The sequence below is a fragment of the Gopherus flavomarginatus genome, chromosome 20, assembly GCF_025201925.1.
Source record: "Gopherus flavomarginatus isolate rGopFla2 chromosome 20, rGopFla2.mat.asm, whole genome shotgun sequence".
NCBI classification, from domain to species: Eukaryota; Metazoa; Chordata; order Testudines; family Testudinidae; genus Gopherus; species Gopherus flavomarginatus.
The window spans coordinates 5,531,131-5,545,030 of NC_066636.1; the positions used below are offsets into that span (position 1 = coordinate 5,531,131).

At 49.5% G+C, this 13,900-nt stretch overlaps 1 protein-coding gene across 1 annotated transcript in view; it reads left to right on the forward strand.

The window, feature by feature from the left end:
- The window catches only part of LOC127038386 (IgGFc-binding protein-like), an 85,640-nt gene that overhangs the window by 64,309 nt on the left and 7,431 nt on the right, over window positions 1–13,900 (forward strand). The window contains exons 25-34 of the mRNA XM_050930965.1: window positions 1,211–1,809; window positions 3,777–4,344; window positions 5,080–5,669; window positions 6,176–6,749; window positions 7,020–7,219; window positions 7,624–7,765; window positions 8,415–8,746; window positions 9,570–10,143; window positions 11,235–11,833; window positions 13,033–13,597. Coding sequence (XP_050786922.1) covers window positions 1,211–1,809; window positions 3,777–4,344; window positions 5,080–5,669; window positions 6,176–6,749; window positions 7,020–7,219; window positions 7,624–7,765; window positions 8,415–8,746; window positions 9,570–10,143; window positions 11,235–11,833; window positions 13,033–13,597 — 4,743 coding nt within the window. The remainder of the gene's footprint in view (window positions 1–1,210; window positions 1,810–3,776; window positions 4,345–5,079; window positions 5,670–6,175; window positions 6,750–7,019; window positions 7,220–7,623; window positions 7,766–8,414; window positions 8,747–9,569; window positions 10,144–11,234; window positions 11,834–13,032; window positions 13,598–13,900) is intronic.

Here is a 13,900-nt window from a genome sequence, read left to right on the forward strand (position 1 = left end):
TTGGGGGAATTTGAAAAATGGCCAATGCAAATAATTAAAGAGATGGGGGGACTGACTAAGAAGGAAACATTGTGCATAGCTTAGCTAACTGATGACTCAAGCCATCTCTAGGCTAGAAACATTTGCCATCATAAGAATGGCAGTTAGGGCTGTGATTCTGTGTGACAGTTTTATACCAGCAAACAACCCTAGTGTTGACACAATTATACTGGCAAACATAAGAACACAGTACTGGAAGGGACCTCCTGGGTCACTGCATCCAGTCCCTCCAGTATGCATCCTGTCATACAATCCCGTTCAGAATTTTATCAGGCTCTCTCCTCAAATCATGAAGTTCTTTCCTCAACTGCTCCTATTGCAAACCTGTTTCATGACTCATGGTCAGTTTAGCTTCCTTTGTTCTTGTGCCAATGTTTTCCTTTCGTTTAAACATCTCTTTTCCCTCCTTGATATTCCTCTCAATGTATTTATGGAGAGAAATCACATCCCCTTCTTTGCTAGGTTAAATAAGTGAAGCTCTTTTAGTCTACTCTCTTAAAATAGCCCTCCATTCCCTATAGCATCCTACTAGCCCTTCTCTGCATCTACCCCACTCTGATTTGATCTTTCTTCAACATGGGTGACCAAAGCTGAACACAGGACCCAGCAAAGTCCTTTTCCCATCATAGTTTAATTCACCTGGGGAAATGGTGTGAGCTCTGTCAGCATAAGGACTCTTTTGCTGGTATAAGTTGTATCCCCACTAGGGGAGTTTGCGGTATTACTATTCCATCATACCCTTTCTCATGTGGACTAGGCATAAGTGGTGGACGAGACAACCCTCTAAGTTGATCTGAGGTGAGGAAGTGGGTAAGGAAAATGTTTATGTTAGTCCCAGTTCATGGTAGTACCAGTGGGTATATCTATCAGTAATGGGACAAGATGGAGCACGGAAAAAATGTCCTAATGGTGAGGTCTATCAGCCTACTGACTTAGGACGGGTGGGAGCCTCATTGCTTCAGTCATTTAAAGCTAGACTGACAAAGCCATGGACTGAAGGTGATGGGGGCTGCAATATCTCTAGTTTTATGGGTCACAGCTCACTGTAGGTTCAGGAGTATCATTAGGGGCTGCTATTATGCAGAATTTCCAGCTGGGCTTCCTTAGACCTGTGCCAAACTGTTTAATGCTACAGAGGAGCAATATTTCCAGTGTCCTGTTCTTCTGACAGCTCTGCCCTGCCCGGAGAATAGCCGGTACCAGCTCTGTGGCCCCGCGTGTCCTGCCACCTGCAATGACCAAGTGGCCCCTAACAACTGCTCCTTACCCTGCGTGGAGACCTGCCAGTGCAATGAGGGCTTCGTGCTGGATGCTGGAAAATGCATCCCCAAAGCCAGCTGTGGGTGCAAGTTCAACGGGCATCTATATGCTCTTGGAGAGCAATTCTGGGGGGACAGAACCTGCACCAGACGGTGCCTCTGTGACCCCCAAACCAGGCAAGTGAGCTGCCAGGCCTCAGGGTGCAGGACTGGGGAGCAGTGCCGGGTAGAGAATGGCATCCAGAACTGCTATCCCAGCAGCTACGGAACCTGCTCAGCTTCGGGGGATCCTCACTACATCAGCTTTGATGGGAAGAAGTTTGACTTCCAGGGAACCTGCCTGTATCAGTTCGCCGGGCTGTGCATCAAAAGCCAGGACCTGGTGGATTTCCAGGTCCTAGTTCAGAACGACCATCGGGGCAGCCAAGTCGTGTCCTTCACCAAAGTTGTGCAGGTCAAAGTCTATGAGGTTGACGTTGTGATCAGCAGGGAAAACCCCGGCAGAGTCATGGTGAGTTTATCAAACCTTTCTGCCCTTTCCTGGTCAGTCAACAGATCTGTCTTCCTTTGCCATGTTTAGCCACCGAACCTTTCTTTCTTTCCTGTGGTCAATCATCATTCTTTTCCTCTCTCCTGAGCTCGCTCATTTTACCTTTTCTTTTCTTTTTCCTTTCCTTTCTCCAGGACTCTGTGCCTAGATGTTTAATTGAACCACCTTTTCAGCACACTTAGGCAGTTCTCTTAATATGCTGAAAATTCTGATGCAAAACTGGACTTTAGCTGGCTGACAGTTTTCACACAAAACCTTTTTTGGTTAAAAAATAATGCAGGTTCAGCGACACCAAAATATGTGGAAAATTTGTGTTCGTTTCATCACATTGTTTCAATTTGAATGAAACCCTTAAAAAAAATCCAAAAGAATCAAATGTTCTATTTTGACATTTAAAAAAAATCAGTTTGAAATGACTTTTAATTGAAAATTTGCTTTATTTTCAAAACTATCCAAAACACAAAAAATGCTAAAAATTCAACCAAAACATTTTGTTTTGGGTCAGATGACAAGTCTAGTTTCACTCAATATATATGTGTGTACACACAGACATGCCAGCGATCCGAAAAACCCATTATTCAGCAACCTCTACTTTGGAACTGCCTGGAATTGCATCCACATTTGCTTGTGCCTCTTTCTCAGTTCCTCCAACTCAGATGTAATTTTATGTAGATAATCAGCCGAATCTTACTTTCCACATTGTTGCTATACAAATAAGGCTTCTCCGTGTATGTCCACATGGCAAGTGGAGCTGAGTGAAATGTGGACTGTGAACCTCACAGGAAGTTTAGATCTTTCCAAATTTTGTTTTCATCCCAAAATGGGGTAAAAAGTTGAAATGTCAAAATATTACATTTTAATATGTTCAAGTGAATGAAATATTTCAAGCAACTCAACCAGGAATGTTCCGATCCAGCTTCTTTACCCACATTGCAAGATTAAATCACATTTCCCTATTGCCTGATGGGAGCTGTAGTTCCTGACACCATTTTCTCCTGGGGAACTATATCTCCCATAATACAACCAGAGTCATGTGATACCCATGATGCTCCAAGTTTTAGAAATTTTTTACAGGGAGCTGCCCAGCCCGTTGGTGACAATGGGGACTGGAACTACAACTCCCATAAAGCAATGTGCCATAGGGAAAAGAGGCTTTATTTCTTTTTAACTGACTGAAAATGAAACATTGTGGTGCAGTTAAAAAATGAAATATTCCAGTTCAGGTTGAATTGACCCAAAGTGAATATTTCATTTTAATTTTCCTGTCAGGAAAATAGAAAATTTCCAGCAAAATCAAATTTCTCTGGTAGTAAATTTCAAATGTTCAGAAAAACTGCATTTTCTGCTGCAGAAATCATTCTGATGGAGAATCCCAACTAGCTCTAAATGCAAGTTATTTCTCCTCAGATTCATTAGCTTTCTTCCTTTTTTGTGTTCATTTGTCACTCTTCTTATGTATTTTTTTCCTTTTGTGTTTAGTTGCTATAATTTTCTTTCTTTCTTTGGCATTTTGTCTTTGTACCCCTCTCTCTGCAGTCTGTCTCCAGTCATCAGTCATTGTGCATTGGGTTCATTTGGGAGGTTTGTATCGGCAATTTTAATGAGTCACCATGAACAAAAAAATGGGTAGGATTTTTTTATGACTCAAAAACGTTCCCAAATTGAAAATGTTTGGTTTTGGAATCAATAAAAATTCATTTTCAAAAACTACTTAACCTGCAAATGGGAAACTGAAAAATAGTTTAAAAATGTTTTTTAAAAAGGAAAATAAAAAATGAAGAGAATGAAAATGAAATCAAAATTCACCATTTGGGTTTTGATTTCAACCAGCTCTACCTGTAAAGTTATTTAGGGACAGGGTTCTGCAGGTTCAGAGTTGCTTGCTCAGTGTCAGACCATTCTCACTGATCCCTTGGCATTGATCCCAGGTGAACAGCGTGCTGATCAACCTACCATATAGCACCAACAACAGCAAGATCTCTATATACCGGAGGGGGCAGGCAGCAGTGGTCCAGACTGACTTCGGTCTCACCGTCGCCTTTGACTGGCAGGGCCGGATCACTGTCACTGCTCCAAGCACCTATGCTGGGGCCGTGTGCGGTCTCTGTGGGAACTTCAATGGGGACAAGAGTGATGAGTTGACCACGAGGGGCGGCACATTGGCCCCAAACCCAACAGTCTTTGGGCAGAGCTGGAAGGTGAAAGATATCCCCGGCTGCGTGGAGATTACCAAGGACGAGTGCTCAGATCTAGAGGCTGTTGAGAGACGCCAAAGAGGAATGAATGGGGAGTGTGGGATCCTCCTAGACAAGAGCGGCCCCTTCCGAGAGTGTCACAGCAAAGTCGACCCCGAGGGCTACTTCCAAGACTGCGTGTACGACTATTGCTTCTTCAAAGGCCAACAAGCTGTGATATGCCAGCTTATCACCAGCTATGCCACAGCCTGCCATGCTGCTGGGGTGACTATCTATGCCTGGAGGACCAACTCCTTCTGCAGTAAGTGGAAGCAGCTTGGGACCAGCTTCTGGGATGAAAGTTAATGCACGAGGGAAAGAAAAGAGGGTGTTTGCTCAAGGGAAAGACAAGTTGGTTGGTGTTCAGGGAAGGGGATATAAGATGTTTCTGCCCTAGGGGGTGCGGGCTCTGATCCAGCCCTAGAGTTGGAGGACTGGCCAGCTCAGGGTGGGCATGTGAGAGGATATGGGGATTTTCCCCTAGGGGGCACAAGCTCTAATCTGACACCAAGATGGGAACTGACTGGCTCAGGGGCAGGGAATTGGAATTCAGGGCCTGTCACTTGAAGGATGCAAATTCCCACTGCCTGGGGGGGGGAGAAGTTGACTCAGTGTGGGTTGTCCAGGGAATGGGATATAGGGCCTGTATTTCATGAGCATGTGAATCTCATGCAGGTCCTTACTGGACAAATGAGCCTGTCACAGAGCTCATGGTAATAACTGGAACTAAATACTCCTGAGTTGCCAATGTCAGAAGGGGTCAAGAGGTGAACAGACCATGGAGACTGAACTCTCTGAAAAGGGGTCCAACAATGACGTACTGGCAAGGCACAATATGACGGAAGTTTTCCTGGCGGCTTTCTATACTGCACCTAAGAGACTCCATTCTCCAGGGCTGTCATCAGGCTCCCTTCTCCAGCCCTTACATTGTTACATAGTTCAGAATCCATCTAGTTTTCTTTTATGGGATGCTAACGTCTTGTTGTTTAAATGGCAGGTCCCTCCTGTGCCCAAAACAGCCACTACGAGGTCTGTGCCCGGGGCTGCCAGTTGACCTGCAGCAGCCTCTACGCACCAGTTCAGTGCTCGGCCCAGCGCTGGGAAGGCTGCGTGTGTGATGAGGGCTTTGTGCTCAGCGGTGATGAGTGCGTCCCTATATCCCAATGTGGATGTGTCTACCTGGGATTTTATTATAAGGCTGGGGAGACTTTCTACCCAACGTGTCAGGAGCAATGTGTGTGCCAGGCCAGTGGAGACGTGTTGTGTAAGGGGTTGTCCTGCCGCCCTAATGAGGAGTGCAAGCTGGTGAATGGCATCCGGAAATGTCAGCCTGTCGGATCCGCAACATGTTCTGCTGCCGGGGACCCCCACTACCTCTCCTTCGATGGGGTCGCCTTCGATTTCCAAGGCACCTGCACCTACATCCTGGCCAAGAGCTGCACCAACACCGGGAACCTGACATCATTTGCCGTGAAGGTGGAAAACAAGCCCTGGGGCAACGGCAAGGTGTCTGTCACCAAGCTGGTGTCTGTGGAGGTCTACGGGCTCACGCTCACCCTGCTGCAAAACAGGAAGGGGCTCGTCATGGTAAGTCCTACTCAACATGTTCCCATGGGGCTGAACCCTGCAACGGGGCAGCCCCACCGATGTGCCAATCCAAGGGGCACTTGCCTCCTGGGTCACTCATAAGGAGCATGTAGGCAGGAGGGGTCAAATACCCAGGATCTGATCCTGACCTTATTGGCACCAGTGCCAATCCACAGGCGTCCCGCAGAAGAAAGCAGAATTGCTCTGGGTTTTCTATGGGACAAGTGAGATCGGAATCCAGCCCTCAGCTCATTGTGCTCAGAGGGTGATTGCAGAGTAAGCCCAGGGAACAGAGATCAGAATAGGGCCCTGATGCCATTGCACTGAACGAGGTGACCCTGGATTTGCCTTGGGCTCAGTGAGAGCAGAAATGGCCATAACTTAATTGAGTTCAGTGGAGTCACTACAGATTTGCCCAGGTGTCACTGAAACCCTGTCTTGTGCCCATGGGCCACCCCTAAAGCATCCAATCCCGCGGCTCACAGGCAATGGTCTGTCTCTTCCAGGTGGACGGGGTGTCTCACAACCTCCCTGTGGTCGTGGCCGATGGGCAGCTCCAAGCATATCAGCACGGCGGGAACGTGCTGGTGCAAACGGACTTTGGCCTCACCGTCAGCTACGACCTGCTTTACCATGCCAGAGTCACCGTCCCAGGGAACTACCAGGGCCAGACATGCGGCCTGTGCGGGAACTACAACAGGCGTCGGGACGACGAATTCCTGCTCCCCGATGGCAGGGCAGCCCTTAACGTGGCAGCGTTCGGTTCCGCCTGGAAAGTCCCAATCCCGGGAGCGGCCTGTGAGGACGGTTGCGCCGGAAACAGCTGCCCAGTCTGCAAGGAGACAAAGAGGGACTTCTTCAAACAGCGCATCTACTGTGGTCTGCTCACGGCCCCAGATGGCCCCTTCGCCGCCTGCCACAGCACGGTCAGCCCCACTGTGTATTTCAACAACTGCCTGTATGATCTGTGCTTGGGCAACGGAGACTCTCAGGTCCTGTGCCAGAGCATCTACAGCTATGTGACAGCCTGCCAAGAGGGCAAGGTCACCATCCAGCCCTGGAGGAGCGCCTCCTTCTGCCGTAAGTGCCATGATGCTAGTGTAGCACAAGGGCCTGTCCCAGTCGTTCCGCCTCCCTTGGGGGGGTGGGGACAGCAATTCTAGGTATCTCATACCAGGCCTCTGGGCTTCTTCAGAGACTCCTTTGGGTGGGAACCAACAACTTCTTGTTCCGTTATAAAGGTGACCTGCTCCTCTCGTCCCAGTTAGATTCTCCTCTCCTTCATGTCTGTCCCTCTAAGCTGTGGGGTGAGATCCCTCCAGCCATCAATTACTTCTCTCTCTGCTTTAGCTCTGCGCTGCCCAGCCAATGGTCACTACGAGCTGTGCGCGGACCTCTGCACCACCACCTGTGCCAGGATCACTGACACCAGGAAGTGCCCAGACACCTGCGCCGAAGGCTGCCAGTGCGACGATGGCTTCCTCTTCGACGGCCGGGGCTGCGTGCCTCTGCAGAGCTGTGGGTGCTTCAACAAGGGGCTATATTATAAGGTACCACCCCCTGCTGGGGTATTAACTCCTATTCGTTCGCTTCCACCACACCCTGCTCTCATCGGCCATGTTGGATCAGACTGTTCTCACTTGCCAATGGCAATAGATGAATCTCTGTAGAAAGGCGAAAGGCACTAAAGGCGCAAGGCTGGTTCCATGACCCGTGTGTCTGGAAGGGCAGTGGAGTCTAGTGGTTAGAGCAGGGAGCTGGGAGTCACGACTCCTCTGGTCTTTCCCCAGCTCTGGGAAGGCAGTGGTGCCTAGTGGAGTAGAGCAGGCGCGGGCTGGGAGATAAGACGCTCCATTCTAGTTCCAGATATGGCCTCCACGTAACTGAACATCTCTGCACTGAAAAACTACATTTCCCCAGGCTACATTGTGTTATTTTCTCTTTTGTCAAACAGCCTAATGAGATGGTTCTGACCAACAAGTGCCAGCAAAACTGCACCTGCATTCCTGCCCAAGGGGTGACCTGTGAAGCTCACAGCTGTGCCAGTGATGAAACCTGTCAGATCAGAGATGGAGTCATGCAATGCATCAACATAGGTGAAAGAGAGTGCAAGGGTTAAACAAGAGGAGAAGTGAATGCAGAGACAGAGAGTAATTAGAGCAGACTCAATGGAGTCAGAACAGTTGAGGAGCAGGCACAGAGTAGAGTTTCCGTCCTTAGATCTAGGAAGAGAGTGGAGTCTAGTGGTTAGAGCAGGGGTCTGTGATCCAGAACACCTGGGTTCTATTCACTGCTCTACCCCTGCCCCTCCCAGGTTACATAGTAGGTTCTCTGGGTTGGAGCTGATGGGCTGGGAGGCAGGATATGTCAAATCAAGTCATTGATTCTCTCCTGGGCTTTGGACAAGGCGCGTCACCGTCAAGAGGTAAAGAAAAGTATCCTCCAGGCCTGCCACTTTGGTCAAATGTTGAGGTCCTTACACTAGCTATTTACTTAATCTCACTCGGGCAGAGCTTCTACGGAAGCCGAAGAAATTTCTTCTTCATCATCCAGTGAGCCGAGATATGTGGACTTGGTCTCTGGCCTGTAGGAAATTGTCTCTCATTGACTCCTCTCTGGATGGCCCATCTTCCGAATGGCTTTGGTGGGTCAGCGGGTTCTGGTGGGTAACTGGGCCTGTGCTGAACTGAGCTCCCCTGCCCCCTAGCCCTCACTCATGGACTTCTGGGATTTGTCTCCTTTCAGATCCCTGCAAAGACCTGACATGTCGGGCCAAGGAGACGTGCAAGATCGAGAACGGCCGTGCAATGTGTGTTCCCAACTTCATTGGAACCTGCTGGGGCTGGGGGGACCCGCACTATCACACTTTCGACGGGCTGAGCTTCAACTTCCAGGGCACCTGCACCTACACCTTGGCCAAGTATTGCGGGACCGACCCCACCCTGGTGCCCTTCACCATCGATGAGAAGAACGACAACAGGGGTGGCAATCAGGCTGTCTCCTACGTGCGCCTAACCAACATCTCCGTCTACGGGTACAACATCTCCATCCACAAGAGGGAAGTTGGGAAAATCAGAGTGAGTAAAAAGTGCAAAAATGATCAGAAAGGTTACATTTAGAATAAAAATATCTCCCTATCTCTACTCCCATGCCCATATACATCTATCTATCTATCTATCTATCTATCTATCTATCTATCTATCTATCTATCTATCTATCTATCCTTCCCCATACATATGCATCAATCCCAAGACCAATCTGCCTATCCATCTGTCAGGATACACATCTATCCCTCCCTGTGTTTGTCCCCACACACATGTCTCTTTCTCTCCATCCACCCCATACACATCAATCCGTTTCTCAATCTATCACCAGACACATCTGCATTTTCTCCATCTATCCATCCACCCATCCCCATAGATATCTATCTATCTATCTAATCTGTCTCTCTCTCTTTGGTTTTGTACTGCCGCCCATCACCATAGTATCCAACCATCCTCTACATAACATATTTTGGCAAGAGTAAAGTCCCTGCTCAAATCCATGGCGCTTCTGTCTTTTCTTCTCTTTTGGGGGTAGAGAAATCGCTGCTTGATGTAGGATTTTGTGGTGAATTAGGCGAGTTTCAAGCTGTGAGTATCATTGTCGTTATGGTGCAGAAGCTTTATTAAAGGGGAGGGTCTTCCAGCATTTCCTAAGGTTGGTGAGACTCTGGATTGATCTAATCTGCACTGGGAATTCATTCCACAGCCAGATTCCTGGACAAAGAACATTTTATCCCTGAGGACTCAAGTGCTTAATTCTGGGCTTTCTAATCTTTATTGTCCCAGAGGAGCAGAACTCTTGTAATAGGTGAGATGAAAAGAGAAATAACCATTGGTGTTTTCCTCCTATCTCTAGATCAATGACGTGACCACCAGCTTGCCAGTGACCCTTGAAGACGGTAAAATCAAGCTCTACCAGAGCGGTCTCAATGCTATCCTGCAGACAGACTTTGGTCTGCAGGTGTCGTATGACTGGAATTGGCACCTGATCATCACCCTCCCCAGCAGCTATTATGGGGCCATGGGCGGCCTATGTGGGAACTTCAACCAAAACCGTGGAGATGACATGACATCACCCAACGGTACCAGAGTCTCCTCCATTGTGGAATGGGCCAGGAGCTGGAAAGTCAAAGACCAGGACCCCTTCTGTTGGGATGTTTGCAAAGGGAATTGCCCAACGTGTGATGAGAGCAAGCAGATGATCTATAGGGGCGACGAATACTGTGGTTTGATCAGCAAAGCACCAGGAGGGCCCTTCAGAGAGTGTCACTCCAAAGTGAACCCTGAGGACATTTTTGACAGCTGCATCTATGATGTGTGTCTGAACGGAGGAGCCAAGAACATCCTGTGCCAGGCGCTGGAGGCCTACGCAGCCATCTGCAAGAAACAGGGCATCACTGTCTATGACTGGAGGACGCCATCCGGCTGTGGTGAGCTCTGTGCTTTGGTTTCTTTATTGACAAAAGCAGCAGTTAGACGAGACTTACTCAGCTGCTTGGGGAGATGGCCAGTGGGCTGAGCATCAGGACGGACATCAGGCCTCTGTACTGCACCTTGGCAACCAGACGCCATGGAGATATGGGCCTGGGGAATCCCTATAATAGACTAGCTAGATTGAGAGTGGATGGACACATGGCTTTCCTAGATTAGATTAGAAAAAGAGAGAGACTCAATATATTGTTAAGAGGATGGATTAGATGCATTGGGAAATTAAATAGATTCAATTGAGGATAAGTGAATAAAATGGATAGAGAGAGAAAGAGCTTTAATGGATGGGTAGATGGATTAGGTGCATGGGGAGATAAAGTCAATTAGAGGTAAAGACTGGTAGATTAGATGCTGAGATGGGTGGATAATTAAATGGATTAGGTTATAGATTAGACAGCTATAGATACTCCTGGATATACACATCAATTAGATGGAGGCAATGAAAATTTAATTACAATCTAAAGTAAAGAAAATCTCACTTCCTCACTTCAAATAAGGGGTGGTCAACATTGTGTAAGAGGGATGTAACTGATGATCGGAAGAGAGGGATGGCTTTGGTGGGTGGACTGGATGGAAGAGAGGGATGAATCAGAAAGCGATGGAAAGATGAGACCCATCTGAAATACTACCTGGAAATATAGGTGCACACGCCAGTAGGATCTCCTTAGCCTTTCCACTTCCAGGGTGCCTGTGCTGAGACCTAGGCCATCTGGCGTGGGTGGGGCTTCCAGAGGAGGCCTTGACAAGTGAGGGCTAGTCTGCTCTGCATACACTTTGCAGATCTTCTTTGATTTTCTATAAGAAGAGAGCATTTCCCTGCTCTCCCAGCTAGCAAACACCCTTCCCTAACTGGGTTGTTCCCCGTGCTGTGCTCCAGAAGTGGCCTTAGTGTGGCTGCTTGTACATCGGGCCTGTGATATAGAGGACGCTGATTGCACATTAGAGTTTGTCTCTGTCTCTTGCTGCATCTAAGCAGGTGTTTGTAGTTCATTTCCTGTGTTGTTAAATCCCCCCCTCTTTGACTCCCTCCCAGTCCCAATCTGCCCTGAGAACAGCCACTACGAGGCCTGTGGGAACGCCTGCCCAGCCAGCTGCTCCGACCAAATTGCCAACTCCTCCTGCCAGGAGCCCTGCGTGGAGACCTGCCAGTGTGACAACGGTTACGTCCTGAGTGCCGGCCAGTGTGTCTCCGTGGGGAGCTGTGGCTGTGACTACAATGGCCGCTACTACAAACCCAGTGAGGAGTTCTGGGCCGATGAGAACTGCCACTCTCGGTGCAGGTGTGACCCCAGCCTCAACCTGGTGGTTTGCCAGGAGACCAGCTGCAAGGCTAGCGAGAGATGTGCCGTGATCAACGGGGTCCGTGACTGCTACCCAATTAGCTACTCCACCTGCACGGCGTCCGGGGACCCTCACTACACCACCTTTGATGGGAAAAAGTACGATTTCATGGGCACCTGCATCTACCAGTTGGCTGGGGTCTGCTCCGAGGACCCCACGCTCACCCCGTTCAACGTCAAGGTGGAGAATAACAACCGTGGCAGCAAGGCCGTGTCCTACACCAAAGCGGTGACCTTGGAGGTGTACGGCAGAAACATCACTGTCAGCCAGCAATATCCCCGCAAGATCAAGGTAGGGACGGAGAGCCACAGGACTACTCAGGGAGCTGTGAGCAGGAACTCTTCCTGTTTACACATTGCCCCTGATTTCTCTCCCCCTTGCAGAAATGAGACCTGCGTCCATTGTACACTGAGCTGGCGGTGGGTGTAGGGGGAGTAACTAAGTGCCCCTTTGTGAATATGGACAGCAGGATTTTCTCCTCCCGATAAGTGCCGTTATGCCAGTGTAACTGCTGTGCATTCAGTAGCCTCACTCGTTTAGCTGGGGATCGGGTCCGAGTCCCTCCCCAGGGAATCGAATAATTCACACCAGCTGGGAATCTGGCCCATTGACTCCAAAGGAATCAACAGCCCTAAAAGCTTCCTCCACCAAAGTACTTGACCCTGACTTCTGTTGCACAAAGGCTTTTTCCAGGTATCTGACAGCAGAGAGTTGGAGTCAATTGTATTTACACTGCCCAAGGGATGTGAGAGAGTCTTAGGGCTGCTCACAAATCAACCACTAATACGGCACAACAGAACTGTGGTAGCTGCAGCACTGTAGTGCTTCAGTGAAGATGCTCCCAATGCCAGTGGCAGGAGTTCTCCCATTGATGTAGGCAAGCCACCCCCACAAGAGGCAGTAGCTAGGTTGACAGGAGAATTCTCTCGTTGAGCTAGCAATGTCTACACCAGGAGTTAGGTCAGTTTAACTGCATCGGTCAGAGGGGTGGAGTTTCCACAGCCCGGAGCGATAGTGATACTGACTTAATTTACTAGTGCAGACAGGCCTTAGTGTAACTGGCAATTCAGACCATCCCAACCAGATGTACATAATCTTTGTGAACATGTCTTGCAAAGTTACTCTCATTGCTAGGCCCCACTCCCCAATTAGAGCTGGGGATAGACCTCAGGAGTCTTGGCTCCCAGCCCCCGTGCTCCAACCACTGCTGTCCCAGAGTTGAGGATAGGACCCAGAAATCCTGATTCCCATCCCCCACTACTCTAAGCCTCCAGACCCCACTCCTCTCACAGAACTGAGGCTAGAACCCAGGAGTCCTGGCTCCCAGCCTCCCCTGCTCTAAGATGTTAGGTCCCACCCCCTTCTTTCCCTTTCCCTCCCTTCCGCTCCTCTCTCCGAGCCAGGGACAGAATCCAGGAGTCCTGGGTCCACACCTTCTGCCTGCAGTATTCATTCAAAATTAACCCTGGGCCCTGCCGTGTCTGTTCCAGGTGGACGGTGTATTTGTGGTCCTGCCTTTCTATCATGAGGACAAGCTACAGGCTTATGTCAGTGGAGCCCAAGTCCGCATCAAGACCGCCTTCGCTCTGACGGTGACCTTCGACGGGAGCAGCCTGGTCCGGGTCACTGTGCCCAGCACCTACGCCAACGCCCTCTGCGGACTGTGTGGTGACAACAACCAAACTGCCAGTGACGACCTGACCATGAGGAATGGGAGCCGTGCGGCGAACGCCGTCCAGTTCGCTGAGAGCTGGAAGGTGGGGGAGGTCCCTGGATGCTTGCCCAGTTGCACCAAGGACTGCCCAGTCTGCAGTGAGGCTCAGAGACAACCCTATAAGGGAGAGCGGTACTGTGGGGTCATCACTAGAGGGAACGGGCCATTCCGAGAGTGCCATGAGGTCATCGACCCAGCTCCCTTCTTCGACGACTGCGTCTTTGATACCTGCCAGTACAAGGGTCACCGGGATGCTCTCTGCAGCGCGATCAGCGCCTACGTGACGGCCTGCCAGGCCAAGGGCATCCAGATAAGGCAGTGGAGGTCAACCTCATTCTGCAGTAAGTGTCACCTCTAGAATCTACTTTAAGGACTGGCTAGTCTGCCTTTGCTGCACCCTCTGCAGGGGGCTCAGAACGGCTCTGCTGTGTGTCTCTGGCCTTATACACCTATCATCTTGCAGCAGTGTAGCCAACCATGAAGATCACCTACTGAGCTTTGCTTCAACTTCATGCTGTAGCAATGTAATTCCGTCCCCTTGCTGGCACCTGCCTCCCAGGGGTTGGAAATACTTTGCAAACACTAGTCGTCCTTCCCATCAGGGTCAGGAAAACGGACACAGAAAGAACTAAAGCAGGTTTCTC